The sequence below is a fragment of the Mastigoproctus giganteus genome, chromosome 6 (assembly GCF_048544385.1).
Source record: "Mastigoproctus giganteus isolate SK-2022 chromosome 6, ASM4854438v1, whole genome shotgun sequence".
NCBI lineage: Eukaryota > Metazoa > Arthropoda > Arachnida > Uropygi > Thelyphonidae > Mastigoproctus > Mastigoproctus giganteus.
In genome coordinates this window covers 63,330,310-63,349,853 of record NC_143580.1, presented here as the reverse complement: position 1 = coordinate 63,349,853, position 19,544 = coordinate 63,330,310, and the positions used below count along the sequence as shown (strand labels likewise).

The following is a 19,544-nucleotide window of genomic DNA, read 5'->3' as shown; positions in this document are numbered from 1 at the left end:
CCCATATAAAACTAAAATTAATTAATTAAATTTAATTAATGAATTAATATTTGAAAAAACTGTATTAACATCAAGTGTCATCCACTACAAGTTTAAAAAAATTTATTTGAACTTGAGTGGATGAATAAAAAGTATTTTATTAACGATTGAAAATTTGAACAAGATATATAAATATATATAGGGAGAGTGTGAACTAATAGTAGGAATTGAAAAAGGATAAAAAATATAACATTTCGGCCAGTAGAGTTCAGAATATAAAAAGTAATTGTTGTATTTTTAGTTATTAACAAATAATAGAACTATCCTTTTTTTAAATTTAGGTTTACCATTTCTCTATGCAATATGGTCCTTACCACATTTGTTGCCATGGCAACAAATCAAGTTGCCTATTCTTTCTTACTTCCATGCAGCTGCCACAATTTCTCCTTGGTTAGGAAGCTCAATTTATCATCTTTTCATGAACCATGAAAGTGGGAGGAACACCTATGAACAACTTCTGCAGTGGGATGTTGTTGGTGTTTGGGTCACTCAAAGCTGTGGTAAGTAGTGAGGTATATACTCTTATTTAAATATGGTTATGTTTATATGAAATTTGCTATTAAATGATTAGGGTTATTAAAAGTCTTCTAGTTTGCAGTGCCGACCAGGTGGGTAAAGTGCCTGCCTGGCAACCCAAAGGTCACGGGTTTGAATCCCGCCTCGGGCTTGGATATCACGGTGGTGCCGCACTATCCGGTTGAATCTCACGGCCACGATACATGAAGGAAGCAGGAAAAAACTGGTTCCTTTGTGTATTGATCACATCATACGATAAAAAAAAAAAAAAAAAAAGTATGCAATAACAATTTTTTTTTTTTTTAATGAACAGAAAGGTTTTTAAGATTTCATTAACTGTTTGAAAACCATCAAAAATGTCAGCAAATCACACCATAAAGTCAGTCTGATGATGTATATCTGTGTTTCCTATCAGTGGTTACATAAAATTCCATTTGCTTTCAAAAAGTAAGCCGCCTACTTTTAATTATTTTATTTTCCATTAAATTAATTTTCCATTAGTCATTCTGATTCTGCTGCACCATAGTATAGGACCACAAAATAGTACATGGGACTTGGTTGGCTGGCTGACTTGCTTTGTTTTGTGCCAAGGCATCATATATTGCATTTGTAAATTGAGTGCATGTGTAGTCAGTTTGCATGTTTTCTTAGAGAAAAAAAAAAAATTCCATTTTCGGGGAGAAAATAACCAACTTAGCCTTTATCCTTAACTGACTAATTTTGCCATGGTATGAAAAAAAAAAACCATAAAAATTCCTGTTATCTGAGTGGGTTTTGAATCTAGGCCATGTTGAGAAGGATGACAATTATAACCACATGCTAGTCGTGGAGTCTGGGTGGCTAAAATTACTTTGAAGGGAGCTATTCATGAAATGCTTGCAATTATGGCTAAGTTTTTAACAGCCTTGTTGCCACTAATTTTTGTATAACCCTTGTGTCATAATAAGTTTATGATTTCTTTAAGTGTTTCATGGAAAATTCAAATGAATATAGATTGAAGCAAAATAAATCAAATTTCTTTTTTTGTGGTGTATACTGAATACCTATAAATGAAAAATATTTAAATTGAACATAATGTTTAATTTAAATATTTTAATGAAACAATATTTTATTTTAATTCAGTTAAAGTATATAGAACAGTGAACCAATTTACTGTATATACAAAAAGAAAATATAATCAAATAGTTAACAATAACACAATAATAAAAAGAAATTCAAAAGTACAATTGAGTGAAGAATGATAGTAAACCAAAAAAATTAAAGGGAAAATATATTCATTAAAATATAGTGGTAAGTATTACTAAAACTTAGTGGACTTCCAGTGCAGTGATCAAGAGCAGCACCATAGAATGATGCCAAGAATGTTTTGTTTTGGTTCAGAGCAAAATTTTTGATTGGAATAAAAAAATTTTGACTGCATTTACTCACTAGATATTACCTCCACAAGAGAAACCTTGCCTATACATATATTTGAGTTGCTCTGCACTAACCTATCTGCTACCATAGTATTTCATGTCCTGTATGTTATGACATTCAGAACATAGCTCCTCCGTAGCCAGGTGGACAGGAGCAGCAGGGCATAGCACACGCTTCTTGATTAGACCGGGATTCGAGCCTGTGACCACCAAATACGGAGGATGCGGAAAGGTTAAAGAATGACCACCGCATATCCCCGGAGCAATATGGCCTTAGTTGCTAATGCTCCTAAAAAAAAAAAAACCATTCAGGACATGAAATGCTATCACTAAAAGTGCACTTACGCTTATGGATTTTTGTTCAGAACAGTATTATACATGTATCCAACAGAAATCTGCAACAAACTAGAAAATCCAGAAAAAAATAAATGTTCTGAACATTGTTGGGGACAGTTGTTTCCTAAGCAAAAACAAAACAATGGCCTTGATTTCTGACATATGGACAATTTAGCTCCTGGCCAATAGCCACTCTCTGGCAGATCTGTGTTTTGCAGCATGTGCACATCCAAGACAGATGAAGCCATTGTCTGCCTTGAACATGTATACAGGGTGTTTCAGTTAAACGTTTCAGAACTTCTAAGAGGGGTAGGGTACATCCTGACAACTCGAAATCATATAGCAATGTGGGGTCGGAAATGCTTTCCTGAAGCGGTGTTGTACACAGAAGCACCATAAAGAAAAGAGACCGTAAGTGAGAAATCGTTTTAATAATACATGAAAAGAAGCAAAAGGTACATGGATTAAAGTAAGTGTTCGAAGTTTCTTCCACGGGCTACAATGCATGCCTCACATCTCCGACGCATGGACATCCGAACATTCTGGAATACTCCAGGCGAATTTCGAATTTCTTGAACAAGAACGCCAAGTTAGTAGGATGGATGATTACACGAACGCAGAGTTAGCCGATATGCATTTGGCGTACGGGGCTGCAAATTGTAGTGGGCCAGCCACACAGCGTTTGTACGCGGAACGATATGCGACGAGGCGTATTCCCAGTCATAATTTCTTTGCAAGACTGCACCAGAGGTTAGCTGAGAGAGGTTCATTTGAAAGAGCTGACAGGGACAGGGTAAGAACAGCACAGACTCCAGCCGTCGAACAGAATGTGCTGCAGCATGTATAGGGGAATCCAAGAGCGAGTACACGAAGTCTAGCAAACGCAGTCGGGGTTTCCCATTGCAGCGTTTGGAGGATTCTCCGAGAACAAGACATGCATCCGTTTCACGTGCAGCGTGTCCAGACACAGCAACTGGAGGATTATTCACCTCGTATTGCTTTCGCACAGTGGTACCTTGGAAAATGTGCTACAAATCCCCTTTTTCCTGCTGAAGTGTTGTTTTCCGATGAGGCATCCTTCACAAGGGAAGGAATTTTCAACACGCATAACGACCATATCTGGGCGGTCGAGAACCCGCATGCAATACGACGTCGTGCAGCACAGATTCGATTTTCGGTCAATGTATGGGCCGGTATTATGGGAGATCACCTCATCGGACCTTACCTGTTACCGTGTCGTCTAACCGGACCTATCTACTTGATCTTTCTGCAGCAAGTATTGCCACAACTTTTGAGAGATGAACAGATTTCTGCATCGACGCAACAGACAATGTGGTTCCAACACGATGGAGCCCCTGCCCATTATAGCGGAGATGTTCGTAACTACCTGGATGTCACATTTGGTCAACAGTGGATCGGACGTGGTGGTCCCGTGTGTTGGCCTGCTCGGTCACCCGACCTATCATGTCTTGATTTTTATTTCTGGGGTCATATGAAATCGCTAGTTTATGAAACCTTGGTGATTTTTCCTTGGTGATTTTAACGTTCACAACTCCAGCTGGCTTCCGTTTTCTAGTCACACCGACCCAGCAGGTCGAGATGCTGAGGCTTTTGCAATTACTAATGACCTAGCACAGATTGTTCATTTACCTACAAGAATACCGGACAATCCTAATCATACAGCCAATACGCTTGATCTTTTTCTCACAAACAACCCTTCTAAGTACAAGGTTGAAGCGAGAGGTCCTTTAGGCACTTCAGATCACAACTTGGTGATTGTCTCTTCTCCAATGGAACCTTTATCTCATGGCTATTCCCAACCTCGTATTGTTTGGCATTACAAGAATGCAAAATGGGATGACCTGCGAGACTTCTTTTCTTCTTTTCCTTGGTCTGATTACTGTTTCAAAACTTCTGATGTCAACGTTTGCTCAGATCGTGTCAGTGAAATTATTCTTGCAGGAATGGAATCCTTTATCCCACACTCCACTTTAAAATCTCGTCCTTTATCTAAACCTTGGTTTTCCAATAAATGTGCTAAGGCTGTCCAAGAGAAGAACGTTGCATATCGTAATTGGCTTGTTTCTAATTCTTCAGTTTCATTTTCTGCCTACACCAAAGCTCGCAACAATTGTAAAGCAGTTATTAATCAGTCCAAACTAGAGTTTGAACAGGCTAAGAGTAGAAAACTTTCTTCTTGCCCTAATGGTAGCCGAGCATTCTGGTCTCTTGCCAAAGCTATTGGCCGCAACTTTTGCCCATCTCTGCTCCCACCTCTGTCCAAACCAGATGGTTCTGTTGTCACTTCAGCGAAGGATAAAGCTGACCTGCTAGCATCCCATTTTTCTTCGAGCTCATGTATTAATGATCTTGGTAAAACACCTCCCACCATTCCTAACACGCTCCATTCAATGCCTCCTGTGGTCTTCCGTCAAAAGGATATCAGAAGGATTTTGATGAATCTTGATGCTAAGAAAGCTCCAGGTCCTGATGGTATTTCTCCACTTGTTCTCAAAACCTGCGCTCCTGAACTTACTCCTATTCTTTGCCGCCTTTTTTCACTTTCTTATTCCAAAGGTGTTTTTCCTTCTGCTTGGAAATTTGCTCATATCCAGCCAGTTCCTAAAAAGGGTGACAAATCCCTCCCATCCAATTATCGTCCCATTGCAATTACTTCTACTCTTTCTAAAGTAATGGAGAAATCAATTAACCGCCAACTCTTAAACTACCTAGAAACCTTCCGTCTGATCAATGATCGCCAGTATGGATTCCGTCAGTGTCGATCCACTGGTGATATTCTGCCTTATGTTACCCATTTATGGACTAATTCAATGGAAAGGTTCGGTGAAACACAAGTAGTTGCTCTTGACATCTCAAAGGCTTTTGATCGTGTTTGGCATAAAGGTCTTCTAAACAAGCTTCCATCTTATGGTTTGCCAACTGTTTTTAGTAATTGGTTATCCAGTTTTCTCTCTGATCGCTCACTGAGGGTGATGGTAGATGGCTCTCTGTCTTCTAACTTCTCCACTAATGCCGGTGTCCCCCAAGGTTCAGTTCTTTCCCCCACTCTTTTCCTCTTGTATATCAATGACCTTCTTCCATTGACTGGAAATCCTATCCATAGTTTTGCCGATGATAGCACATTGCATTCAACTTTCCATTTTGAGAAACCTTGTCCAGCTCAATCAGCTTCAAGTTCTCGAAAATCTGCTGCCAACTCCTTAAATGCCGATCTTCAGGTAATTCTCCAGTGGGGCAAAGACAACTTAGTTGATTTCAACCCTTCTAAAACTCAATCTTGTCTTATATCTCACAAAAAGGATTCTTCTGCTCCTATGCTTATCTTTAGTGACACTCCGATTTCTAGGCAAAATGATATATCTCTTTTGGGGATTACCCTGACTTCTAATCTCTCTTGGCACAAGCACATTACAAATATTGCTTCCTCTGCATCTAAAAAACTTGGTTTTCTCTTTCGCTCTCGGCGTTACTTTTCTCCCAAACAGCTGCTCACTCTGTATAAATCGCAAATCCGCCCTGCCATGGAATATTGTTCCCACATCTGGGGTGGTGCCCCCAAAACCTCTCTCAGGCTTCTTGATTCCATTCAGAAGAGGGCAGTTAGGTTAATTAATGATTCATCTCTAACAGAGTCTCTCCACTCGCTTTCTCATAGATGCACTGTTTCTGCTGCATGCCTCTTCTACAGATACTTCCATGGGCACTGTTCTTCTGAATTGGCTTCTATAATTCCCGCTCTCTCTTTCAAAACAGTCCGAACACGTGCCGCCACCAGCCAACATCCATTTACTGTCCAACTTCAAACCCACAGAACCAACTTTTCATCTTCCTCATTTATTCATTCAACTGCCGTTTTCTGGAACAACCTTCCTTCATACGTATTTCCTGAAAATTACAATCTACAGAAGTTCAAGTCCAATATCAACAAATATCTTCTTTCGTCTTCCCAACCTCCAACCCAAGCACGGTACTAAGTACTATAGGTTATAATACCTCTCGTGTTTTGGGTTCTCATAAAAAAAAAAAAAAAAAAAAAAAAAAACCCTGTTGACAATGCTGAGGAGCTTGTTGCAAGAATCGCAGTAGCTGCCGAAGAAATTCGAAATTCGCCTGGAGTATTCCAGAATGTTCGGATGTCCATGCGTCGGAGATGTGAGGCGTGCATTGTAGCCCGTGGAAGAAACTTCGAACACTTACTTTAATCCATGTACCTTTTGCTTCTTTTCATGTATTATTAAAACGATTTCTCACTTACGGTCTCTTTTCTTTATGGTGCTTCTGTGTACAACACCGCTTCAGGAAAGCATTTCCGACCCTACATTGCTATATGATTTCGAGTTGTCAGGATGTACCCTACCCCTCTTAGAAGTTCTGAAACGTTTAACTGAAACACCCTGTATATATAGCTTGGTCAAGTATGCACAAAAGGGATGGTCAAGCATATGAAATCTGGCTTACGTTTCTCCACTAATATTTACAACATTTTACCTTTTACTAGCTGGTTTACCTTTATATGAAATCAGTGGTATGTTCTTTGATGATGATATATCTATTTGAAATCATTGAGAGTAAAGCAAATTTGTGGCTACGCGCCTTTTTTTTAGGTAATTGGTAAAATCATAGTAAATAATATTAAATACAGTCCGACCTCTGTTTAACGATCTTTATAGCGAATTTTTTGAATTCCTCTTGGTAATTACATTTAAAATAGTTTCCGTAGAATGAAGAAAATTTTCCCTATAGCGAATGGATTACAACGATGGCATGTCTAAAATTAATTGAGCTTTTGTTCTTTTATTTAAATTATAAATCACAGTATTCGTGATTACCTATTTATATAGCAAGCACAAAAACACTATACAGTACACACATTATTTATAACTTATAGCTTATTCAGTACTGTATCGTAGAACATACACAATGCGTGAATTGCATAACTGCTATGCAAACGATCTACTAGATAGAGATCTAGAATCTGAATGAACCTTGTTAGCATTAGTAGAGGCATATGATGCAAGAAAGCAAGTTTATGCAGCATCAGCAAAAAAAACTTCCACTTCACCCCTCCATTCATTCGAAATACCTGTCCAGCTGAGCCTTAAATTTATTTAGGCTATCAACTTCCACAACAAGGGATGGAAGTCTGTTCCACCAACCAACTACCTGCTGGCTAAAGGCAGACTTCTGCACATCTATCCTACATCTGTCTTTCCTCAATTTGAATTTATGCCCTCTCAGGTGATCATTCTGAGCAAAAGGAACAATCCCATCGGCATTGAGCATGCTCAAACCATTCAAGGCTTTATACACCACTATCAGATCACCTCGCCGGTGCCTAGTCTCCAGACACTGTAATTTGCAAAATTTAAACCTTTTTTCGTGAGAGCAACCCATTGTTCCATTCACTAATCTTGTTGCCCTTCTCTGTACTTGTTCCAGCAGCTCTACATCCTTTTTGAAATGAGGCCTCCAGACCTGTATACAGTACTCAAGGTGTGGCCTGACCATTGCCTTGTACAAGGGAATAATCATCTCCTTATTCCTTCTAGAAAAAGTCCTGTATATCATTGACAAGACATCATGAGCTACTCTTGCACCCCAGGTCCTTTTCATTCTCTACCACTGTCAGTGTAGTACCACAGAGTTGATATGTTGTTCTGGGGGTTGCTGTTTCCCATATGTAGTACTTTACATTTGTCAATGTTAAACTTCATTTGCCACCTCTCAGCCCATCTGCCCAACTTTTCCAGATCCTGTTGCAGCAGCCTAGCGTCAGTAGAACCTTTGTATCGTCTGCAAACTTGGACATTAAGCTTGATATACCATCATCACTATTATTTATAAATACAGAAAACAATAATGGACCCAACACTGAACCCTGAGGGGCTCCACTAATAACATTAGTCCCCGATGAGCAGTGTCCATTGATTACCACTCTCTGTCTTCTCCCCCTCAATCATCCATTTATCCATAGCAGCAATTTGCCTCCAATGCCACACTGCTCCAATTTGTGCAGCAGTCTTCCATGTGCAGCAGTATCAAAAGCCTTTCTAAGATCCAAATATATAATATCAAAGTTATTCTTCCATTGCCTCCATTAATTTTCCTGCAACAGAAGTTAAACTCACAGGTCTATAATTACTTGTGTCAGCCTTTGTTCCTCCTTTATGAATTGGGGTCACATTTGCACATCTCCAGTCTATGGGTACCTCCCCTGAGTCCAAGGAAGTTCTCATAATTATGGCTGAGGGTTTGCTTACTTCCTTTGCTGCCTCCTTTAATATAACTGGATAAATCCCATTCACCCCAGGTGCCTTTCATGTGTTTATCTTCAACAATTTCTCCTCCACTTTACTGTCAGTTATTACAAGATTATCTAGCTTACTGCCAGAGTTGAATACACCTACGACATTCCCCTTCCTGAATAACTCCTCATGTGTGAATGTCAATGCAAAATATTCATTTAGTTTGTTAGCTACCTGAGCAGGATCATCAACAGTTGAACCATCGATATCAAGTGGACCAATCTGATTCATCCCCTTCCCTCTAGAGTTTACATAAGTATAGAACTCCTTGCTGTTTTTCTTTGCATCCCTTGCCAAAGATTTCTCATAATTTGCCTTCACCTGCCTAACCTCCTTTGTAACTTGGTTACAGATCAACTTATATCTATCATAGGCTTCTGTGTCACATGTTAATTTATATGTATCCCATGCATTTTTCTTCTCTGCCATATGTCCCATTAGTTCATCTGACATCCATTTAGGCCTAAACCTTGAACAATATTTTTTAGTTGGTATGTAAAGCATAGTAGCTTCAAAGATAAGTTCTTTGAATGCTTCCCATTTTGAATTTGCTGTTGGTAACATCATCAGTTGGTCCCGCTGTATAGAATTTAAATACTGTCTCAGACCATCGTAGTCGCCTTTACGAAAGCAAAAACCCTTCCCTTTGCCCCTGATGGTAGTTACCTCTTTGAGTAAATCCCACTTCAGCACACTGTGATCACTGCCATCTAGTGGTTCCTTTATCTCCAGATTCCTAATGCATGATAATCAAATCAAGAGTATTACTCCCTCTAGTTGCCTCCCAAACATGCTGATGTAGAAAACAATCATCCAATAAATCCACAAAAGCCTTGCTAGTGGGTGAATGATCAACCCACAAATTCCAGTCAATATCTGGGAAATTAAAATCCCTCATTATAAGACTCTCTGATTTACTGGCCCACTCTATTTCCCTATACAGTTTCTTATTATATTCATCAGAGTCATTAGGCCTATAGCACACTCCTACTCTCAATTTTGATCTCCCAGTGCTTATGTCACACCAGACTGACTCGACACTGCACTGTCCAGCGATGTCAACTGGCTTCACTTCCTTGGATTTTATGTATTTCTTAACTAATAGCATAACCTCTCCTCTCTTCCTATCCAGTCTATCCTTTCTGTAGACGTTGTGCTCCACAAATTCCAGTTCTGCATTCCTTATATCTGTGTGACACCACATCTCTGATATCCCAACCATATCCGCCTTTGATGCTTTGAGCAATACCTCAAATTCATCAAATTTATTTACCAAACTCCTAGCATTGGTGTACACGCAAGTATACATGCAGCTGTTCCTATTCTTAGCTATCCTAACCCTAACACAACCCATGTGTTTACTTGTACCGCAATGACTCCCTTGTTCAAGGAGATAATGACAGATGCTGAAAATGCAAATTTTGGATGGGCCAAAGGAAAGCCAAGAGATACTAGATATAATGGACTGCAGGAAAAAGTTTAAGAACAAAGATGTAGTAAAATGTAAGATGTATGACAGTTTGATTAAAACAGAAATAAGGAAGTCTAAACAGACATGGATTGAATATCTGCAAAATGAGCATAAGGAACATCTAGTACACAAAGAAATGAGGGTACTATGCAACATCAGGAAAGAATGTGCAATAGACCACATTCTGGATAAAAACAACAGGGAAATTGTGGACAAACAACAGAAAAAGGATAGATGGCAAGAATATTTGAGGGAACTATACTGTGAGGACGACAGACAACTAGGAAATGGCAACACCCAAACAGAAGGCGAACATCAAGACTTTCTGATGGAAGAACTGGAGCAAGCAATTATATAATTAAATTAATGAAAAATAACAAAGCAACTGGCATTGATAACATCCCAGCCGAAATGCTCAAATGCCTTGGAGCAAGAGGAAAACAACAGCTCTCAATATTTTCGATAATATCCTAAATAGAGGGAAACTACCCCTTGAATTTCTGAGATCCATCTTTATTCCCATACAAAAAAAGATAAGCCTCACAAGCCACTCCATGAAAGTCCTCTTGATTATGCTGTATGACCTCTATGCTGAAACCATTATAGATTTAATACAAGATTCTAAAGAAGGAATTACTATAAATGGTTCAGTTATCAGTAACCTGTGATACGCAGACGATACTATTCTCGTTGCAACCTCAGAAGAAAAGCTACAAACACTCCTCAACAAAGTGGTAACAGCCAGTGAACAGATAGGCTTACAATTAATGTTAAAGATCAAAACTATGGTCATAAGCAAACACCTTGCCTGGAATCAAAATATGCTGTGGCAACTCCCCCATCGAACAAATGAGTAGCTGTAAATATCTAGGGAAGATCTTTACAAATAATAATGACCAAGGCACAGAAATTAGAAGCAGAATTGATATGGCCAAAGAGGTATTTAAGAATCTTAAGAACTTCCTCTGTGACAAAAGTGGATTTCCAGAAAAGATATCAAATGAAGAAATGCTACACGTGGAGCACTCTCCTATATGAATATGAGACCTGGGCCTTGCGGAAATCAGGAAACTGGAATCCTTCAAGATGTGGATGCTCAGAAGAATGCTCAAAATTCCGTGGACAGATCGTGTCACCATTGAGCAGATCCTTAAGAGGGCAAGAACCACAAGGACACTCTAAGTACAATTGCAAAGAGAAAGGCTGCCTACCTTGGGCATATTATAAGAGGCCCACAATATGACCTGCAGAGACTAATCCTGCAGCGGAAGATTAAAGGCAAAAGAGCAAAAGGAAGACAAAGAAAAAAGTGGCTTGATAGCATCAAAGAATGGACAGGGGATAACACAAGAACTATTTCACAAAGCAAGAGACAGAATTGGCTGGAAAATGTCTACAATGTTCAAATTGAATATGGAACTTGAGGAACAAGATGCATTTGAGTATGCGCTGATGAAGTTGTTGCCTGATTGGTCCCTTCAAAGTTACATTCTGGATGGCAAATAGATCTATGCTGCTATGCAGTGTGTACTCAGATTTAAGGATGCATTCAGGCTTGAATCACCCTCTGAAAACATGCCATTTGGCAAAAATTATAATTTTCACATCCCTGCTCTCATCTTGATGGGACATCATTTAGGGGTGCCATTTCATCAGCTATATCGACTTTGTCGCCATTTCAAAACCCGAGCTAGCCTTGGGTGTCAAAATAGCTTGGCACAGAACTGGTGTGAGCTGTCAGTGGTGCCCGTCTGAAAGCAGAGGCTTTGGCAGCTGCCCCAATGCCAAGGCATTCCTATGCTACTGAGTAACATTAAAAAAGAATGAGAAGATTCTCTTGCTTAAACTATTCAGATGACCATCCCTAGCTGAAGTGTGACAGATCTAAAAATGTGCTCTTGAAAAGGATCTCACAAACATTTTTGCCTTACTAGTTCTTCATTTAGTTTTATTATTTCTTGCAGTCACTACAGAAGTTAATATCAAATAAAAGAAAAGCAAATAAAATCAAGGTGGTCATCCAGTTGACACGATGCACAACTTTTCCTGGACTTATGAATTTCTGAAGCAGTGGTGGAACTAGTACAGAGTAAGTAGGGCAGCAGGGGTCTGTTTTTACAAGGAGACCGGGGATACATGAAGCAGAATGAAGGTGCAAGAATGGGGAATAATAAAGGCCACTGTTCTGAAATCATTATTTTTTTATTATTTTACTCTGTCAGCAGCACAGTTGTTTTTGTTAACGTATCTGTTTGGTCTCATTGTGTGTATCCCTGATGGTCCTGAATGATAGGTGCATGTTTTTTTTTTTTTTTTTTAATCTGAAACTCACTTAGAATTACCATTTGCATTAGTAGAGACAAACGATGCAAGAAAGCAAGCTTATGCAGCTTCAGCAAAAAAAAAAAAAAAACAGCTCCGATTTCACCCTTCCATTCATTGCAAATACCTGTCCAGCTCAGCCTTAAATTTATTTAGGCTATCAACTTCCACAACAAAAGATGGAAGTCTGTTCCACCAATCAACTACCTGCTGGTTAAAGGCAGACTTCTGCACATCTATCCTACAACTGTCTTTCCTCAATTTGAATTTATGCCCTCTCAGGTGATTATTCTGAGCAAGAGGAAGAATCCCATCAGCATCGAGCATGCTCAAACCATTCAAGGCTTTATACACCTCTATCAGATCACCTCGCCGGTGCCTAGTCTCCAGACACTGTAATTTGCAAAATTTAAGCCTTTCTTCGTGAGAGCAACCCTTTGTTCCATTCGCTAATCTTGTTGCCCTTCTCTGTACTTGTTCCAGCAGCTCTACATCCTTCTTGAAATGAGGCCTCCAGGTGGGAATTATAGAAACCAATTCAGAAGAACAGTGCCCATAGAAGTATCTATAGAAAAGGCATGCAGCAGAAACAGAACATCTATGAGACAGAGAGTGGGGAGACTCTGTTAGAGAAGATTGATTGATTTTAATGGCACAAAAACGACTGTGGTTATACTGTGCCATGTTAAAGAAGACTCATTAATTAACTTAACTAACCTCTTTTCGGTGGAATCTAGATGCCTGAGAGGTTTAGGGAGCACCACCCCAGATGTGGGAACAATATTGCATGGTAGGGTGGATTTGTAGAGTGTACATCTGTTTGGAAGAAAAGTAACACTCAGAGTGAAAGGGAAAACCAAGGTTTTTAGATGAGGAAGAAACAATATTTGCAGTGTGCTGCTTGTGCTAAGAGAGAGAGATTAGAAGTCAGGGTATTCCCCAATAGAGATATATAATCTTGCCTAGAAATTGGAGTGTCATTGAAATATAAGCATAAGAGCAGAAGAATCTCTCTGCAAGATATAAGACAGGACTGGTTTTAGAAGGATTGAAATCAACTAAGTTATCTGTGCCCCACTGGAGAATTACCTGGAGATCAGCATTTAAGGAACTGGATATTTGAAAAGATAAAGCTGTTTGAGCAAGGCAAAGTTTCCAAACTGGAAGGTGGAATGCAATGTGCTATCATCAGCAAAACTATGGATAGGACTTCTGATCAATGGGAGAAAGTCATTAATATACAAGAGGAAAAGAGTGGGAGAAAGAACTGAACTTGGAGGACACCAGCATTAGTGTAGAAGTTAGAAGACAGAGAAACATGTACCATCACCCACAGAGTAACTGGTTAGAGAGAACTGCATACCCAATTACAAAAAACAGTTGGCAAACCATTAGATGAAAGCTTATTTAGAAGACCTTTATTCCAAACATGATCAAAAGCCTTTGAAATATCAAGAGCAACTGCTTCACCAAACTTTTCCATTGAATTTGTCCAAAGATGGGTAACATAAGCCAGATTATCGCCAGTGGATCGACACTGACGGAATCCATATTGGCGATCATTGATCAGATGGAAGATTCCTAGATAGTTTGGCAGTTAATTGATTTCTTCATTACTTTGGAAAAAGAAGAGGTGATTGCAATGGGGCAATAATTTCCAAGTAGAAGGAAAAACACCTTTGGAATAAGAAAGTCAAAAAAGGTGACACAGAATAGGAGTAAGTTCAGGAGCACAGGTTTTGAGAACAAGTGGAGAAATACCATCTAGACCTGAAGCTTTCTTACCATCAAGATTCATCAAAATCCTTCTGACATCCTTTTGACAGATGACCACAGGAGGCATTGAATGGAGCATACTGGGAATGGTGGCAAGTGACTTACCAAGGTCATTAATATGCAATTTGGAAGAAAAATAAAATTCTAGTAGGTTAGCTTTATCCTTTGCTAAAGTGGCAATAGAACCACCTGGTTTAGACAGAGGTGGGAATAGAGATATGCAAAAGTTGCGGCCAGTAGCTTTGGCAAGAGAGCAGAATGCTCTGCTACCATTAGGACAAGAATCAAGTTTTCTACTCTTAGCCTGTTCGAAATCTGGTTTGGACTAATCAATAACTGCTTTTCAATTGTTGCAAGCTTTGGTGTAGGCAGAAAATGAACCTGGAGATTTGGATACGATTCAATTACGATATGCAACATTCTTTTCTTGAACACCCTTAACACCTTTATTGGAAAACCAAGGTGGAGGATTAGATATAGGATGAGATTGTAAGGTGGAGTGTGGAATAAAGATTCCATCCCTACAAGAATAATTTCACTGACACGATCTGAGCAAACATTGACACCAGAAGTTTTGAAACAGTAATTCAATCAAGGAAAAGAAGAAAATAAATCTCACAGATCATTCCATATTGGATTCTTGTAATGCCAAACAACACAAGGTTGGGAAATGGCCATGAGAGAAAGGTTCCATTGGAGAAGACGCCATCACCAAGTTGTGATCTGAGGTGCCTAGAGGATCACTCACCTTGACTGTGCAATTAGAAGGGTTGTTTGTGAGGAAAAGATCAGGCCTGTTGGTTGGTGGTTAGGATTGCCTTTTTTATTCTGGTAGGTAAATGAACAAACTGTGCAAAGTCATTTGTTATTGCAAAAGCCTCAGCATCTCTACCAGCTAGGTCTGTGTGACTAGAAAACGGCCAGCTGGAGTTGTGAACATTAAAATTACCAAGGAAAATTACCTTACTGATAGGAAAGTTGGACTGAAGAATGGCAAGTTTCAAAGAGAGGAAGTCAAAGAGTTCCAAGTGATTAGTGGAGTTGGGAGAATGATAGAGGCAACAGATGAATTTGACAGAATGTGGTAGAGAGATTGTAAGCCAGAGAAGATCGAAAAGAGGAGATTCCAAATTACTAACTCTCTGACAGGGAATATCAGAATGGACATAATTATGCACAAGTACCTCCTTTGAAGCAAAAGGAATCATACAATAAATATGATTGCGGTCTTAGAAACACTATTGGTCGTCCTCCAGGTGAAGTCCATGATCAGCTGTTTCACCTCTTTCTGCTCGCACAAGGCAGGACAGCCTATGTTCACCATGACCATTAGTGCGTTAATTGTCTGATGGCACCAGGGGTTCCCCCCATCTCCGCTCCATGACCATTAATGAGGTGTAGGTACTTGCCTTTGGCCTGGTGACTGCTGCTTCGTCCACTCTTGGAACACCTTAATCACAGTGTTATGTGAACAACCAACAACATTTGCAGTTTCTGTAATACAGCCACCTTTTACTCAGTACCTGACAATCTTTCTTTTTCAGTCTGATGTATACCCATAATCTTTTTCAAGATTATGGGTATACATCAGATGTCTCCTGCCCATATTGATTGGTTTGGTTTGTTTGTTTTTTTTTTAGGAGCATTAGCAACTAAGGCCATATTGCTCCGGGATATGCGGTGGTCATTCCTTGACCTTTCCGCATCCTCCGTATTTGGTGGTGACGGGCTCGAACCCCGGTCTAATCAAGAAGCCCCATATTGATTAAGTACTCGTGTGGACTGTATGCTACTAACCTGAAGTATCACATTTATGGTTTTCACCAAGACAATCACAGTATTATGTGAACAGCCAACAACATTTGCAGTTTCTGTAATACAGCCACCTCTCAATCAGTACCTGATGATCATTCTTTTTCAGTCTGTCAGATGTCCCTTGCCCATGTTGATTAAGTACTTCATGTGGACTGTATGCTATTAACCTGAAGTATCACTTTTATGTTTTTCAGCAAGATAGGTGCCCAACCACGTGGGGAGGAACAGCCGACTGCTAAAACACTGAGGTGATCATAAGGTTTTGACTGAGGTGTATATTAGTGGGAAAATGGATTTCTTTGCATGACCGCATTATATAAATAAGTAAATTTTCTGTTTATTCTCTCGAATCGCCACATTGATTCAGAGGAATTTACAAAGATAGAGAATACAAGAACGTTGCTGTTTTTAGCAATAATGTGGTATAGAACCATGATCAACTGAATATGCATGCTGTTGTATCCTTGAATTTGGTAATTATGTAAAGTTCCACAAGTAATTCAGTTCTGTTGAAATTTGGGTGTGTTTTCATAGATTTTGCATACTGGATCACCTGTATGCATGTGTCCGAAGCAGACCATAGCCTAGTCGACCACTGACATTCCTATATATGCTGCAGGACAAAGATAAATTGGCAGTTCGATACTTTAGCAACAAAACTTGAAGGCCCCGAGTGATCTAGCGATTTACAAAGTGAATTTGAAAGAGTTTTTTCTAAGGAGAATTTGTTAAAGAGATTTCCAAAAGCTTTACTTTCAAAGTTATTTATTTTCTGGCTCTTTGTAAATAAAGAAGGAAGCCTCCTACAAGAAAGGAAAGACACCTTTCTTTTGTATATATAACTACTTTTCTAACACACTAACCACTAACCTTTATCGCTTGGTCACTGGTGGCACCGCTCCTGCCTCCACGTTGGGGGGGGGGGGGGGGGTAACCTGGGGGATAAATCAACCCTCGGGGCTAAAAGGAGCAGTAATGGAAACCAATGAACTTCCACATATAGAGCCCAAGAGTGCTCAATATGACAATCATGAACCCGACCATGACTTCTCTACCTCGAAGAGAATGAAAAAAGATGCAGGCAGACAGGAATCACCAGCCTTCCTAATTATCCATTCTCTGTCGGCACAGCCTGTTAGCAAGCTCTCCCCTTTCATAATCCAACGATGTCTGGAACATGCAGCAGCATCACCAAAAATGGTGAAACGTCTCCAATCCGAGGACTTGCTAATAGAGACTTCTCTCCCAAGACATTCTGAACAACTATTGAAACTCACCACTTTAAGCGGAATTCCAATACAAGTCACTCCACATAACACCCTGAATTCGTCCAAGGGAGTGATTACTGAGTGGGATCTACTGAACGTGTCCGAAGAAGAAATAGTACAGGAACTAAAGACACAAAATGTAACTCAAGCAAAAAGAATCATGATACGAAAAGATGGTACCTTAGTCCCAACACGTAACATAATTCTAACTTTCAATTCACCGAATCTACCAGCATCAGTCAAAGCAGGTTACTTAAATTGCCGTGTTCGACCCTTTATCCCAAATCCCCTAAGATGCTACAAATGCCAGAAATTTGGTCACTCCCAGACAGCATGCCATGGCATTTCAACATGTCCAAACTGTGGCTCCACAACTCATACCCAGTCAGAATGCAAAGCACAAACTCCGCAGTGTCCTAACTGCAGGGGAAGCCATCCAGCATACTCTAAAGAATGTGATCTCTGGAAGATAGGCAAGAAAATACAAAAATATAAGACTGAAAATAAAGCTCCTATGAAGAAGCTAGGAAACAAATCAAACTGATCATGCCGAATAGCTCTTATGCCTCGGTTATCCACTCTCACCAATCAGTAGCATGTCAGACGGAAGTGTCACTCTCCCCAGATAAATCGATTGCAGACTGGGCTCGATCAGTTCTATCGACCCAGCCTACATCAAAGCCAAACACAGTAGATCAAAGTATGAATACACCTCTTACGGTTCCAACCCAGATCATAACCCAAGGTAAAGTAACAGAAAAACTGCAAAAATCAGATCCTGTCGAGGTTAATCAACCACCCTCAACAAGGATGGATACTGATGATACGATTACCCAAGACCTTCTTGAATTACATGCAGATGGTGAAATGGAAGATAACAATAATTCAACACGCCCCAACTTCCCCAGAAAAGAAAAACCTAAGCTGGATCGTCACAAACAACCCACTTATAAAAAGCAGTCGGATTCATCTCCCTCTTACAAATCTAAATAATGGAACAGATCATCCAATGGAACTGTAGAGGCCTTCGCAGTAATATTGATGATATCCATGAATTAATTCACCACCGCAAACCTCTTGCAATGTGCTTGCAGGAAACGAATTTGACACCTCAGATCTCAATCAAAATAAAAAATTATACTATGTTCAGACAAGACAGAGCTGGCACTAACAGTGCTCACGGAGGAGTAGCAATACTCGTGGATTCAAGCATCCCCTCCAGACGCATCCATTTACAAACCTCCTTAGAAGCTGTTGCCACTCGCGTTGTAAATGGTATTACACTGACACTGGTTTCAATCTATCTTCCACCAAATCATCAATATACCATTCAAGAAATCGAAGATCTTGTCTTGCAGTTACCATCTCCCTTTTGTATCCTAGGAGACTTTAATGCCCACCATCCAATATGGGGTTCCCCTATATCAGACAAACGAGGGAAGCTTATTGAAATGTTGATAGACAGGCAAAATTTAACTTTACTAAATATTGGCACTCCCACATATATCCATCTCCCTACAGGTTCAACTTCTACAATAGACCTTACCATTTGTTCCCCAATCCTCTTTCCAAGTATAGAGTGGGTAACTCTAAGCGATCCTTATAGCAGTGACCACTATCCCATAATCTGCAAAATTCAAACATCCTGTTCCTTCCCAACAGAAAATCCAATGAAATGGAAATTTTCAAGAGCTGACTGGACAAAATACAGAACGCACATATCATTTGACAACTACATTATTCAGTCCTGTTCCATCGACAGTGTTACTGAGCACATCACAAATCAAATTCTGTCAGCCACATCCGCTACCATTCCTCAATATCAAGTAAGAAATAGACGAAAAACAAATTACTGGTGGAATGAAGACTGTAATCATGCGAAAAAAGAGAAAAACAAAGCGTGGAACCTTTTCCGCAAACACCCAACCACCTCCAATCTTATTAGTTATAAACGTCTCAGAGCAAAAGCCCGTTTCATCAGATGTAAAGCGAAAAAAGAAAATTGGATTAAATTCGCCTCATCAGTAAATAAAAATACTGATATCAGATTAATCTGGAGAAAAATAAAATGTTTAAACAGTAAATTCCCTCCTTTATCCACCCCACTACTGAACTGGAATGGACAGGAGCTTACTACTCCTACAGAAATATCAAATGCACTCGGAACCACATTTTCTCAGTTGTCCTCTTCTTCACCTATGATCAAACATTTCAAAAACATAAAACAATTGCAGAGAAATCCAGACTAAATTTCACTGAC

The 19,544-nt window shown here is 39.6% G+C and overlaps 1 protein-coding gene across 1 annotated transcript in view; it reads left to right on the top strand.

Annotated features, from left to right (window-relative positions):
- Positions 1-19,544, top strand: part of LOC150084351 (progestin and adipoQ receptor family member 4) — an 80,318-nt gene that overhangs the window by 48,874 nt on the left and 11,900 nt on the right. Inside the window, exon 3 of the mRNA XM_090376194.1 lies at positions 321-539. Coding sequence (XP_090232320.1) covers positions 321-539 — 219 coding nt within the window. The remainder of the gene's footprint in view (positions 1-320; positions 540-19,544) is intronic.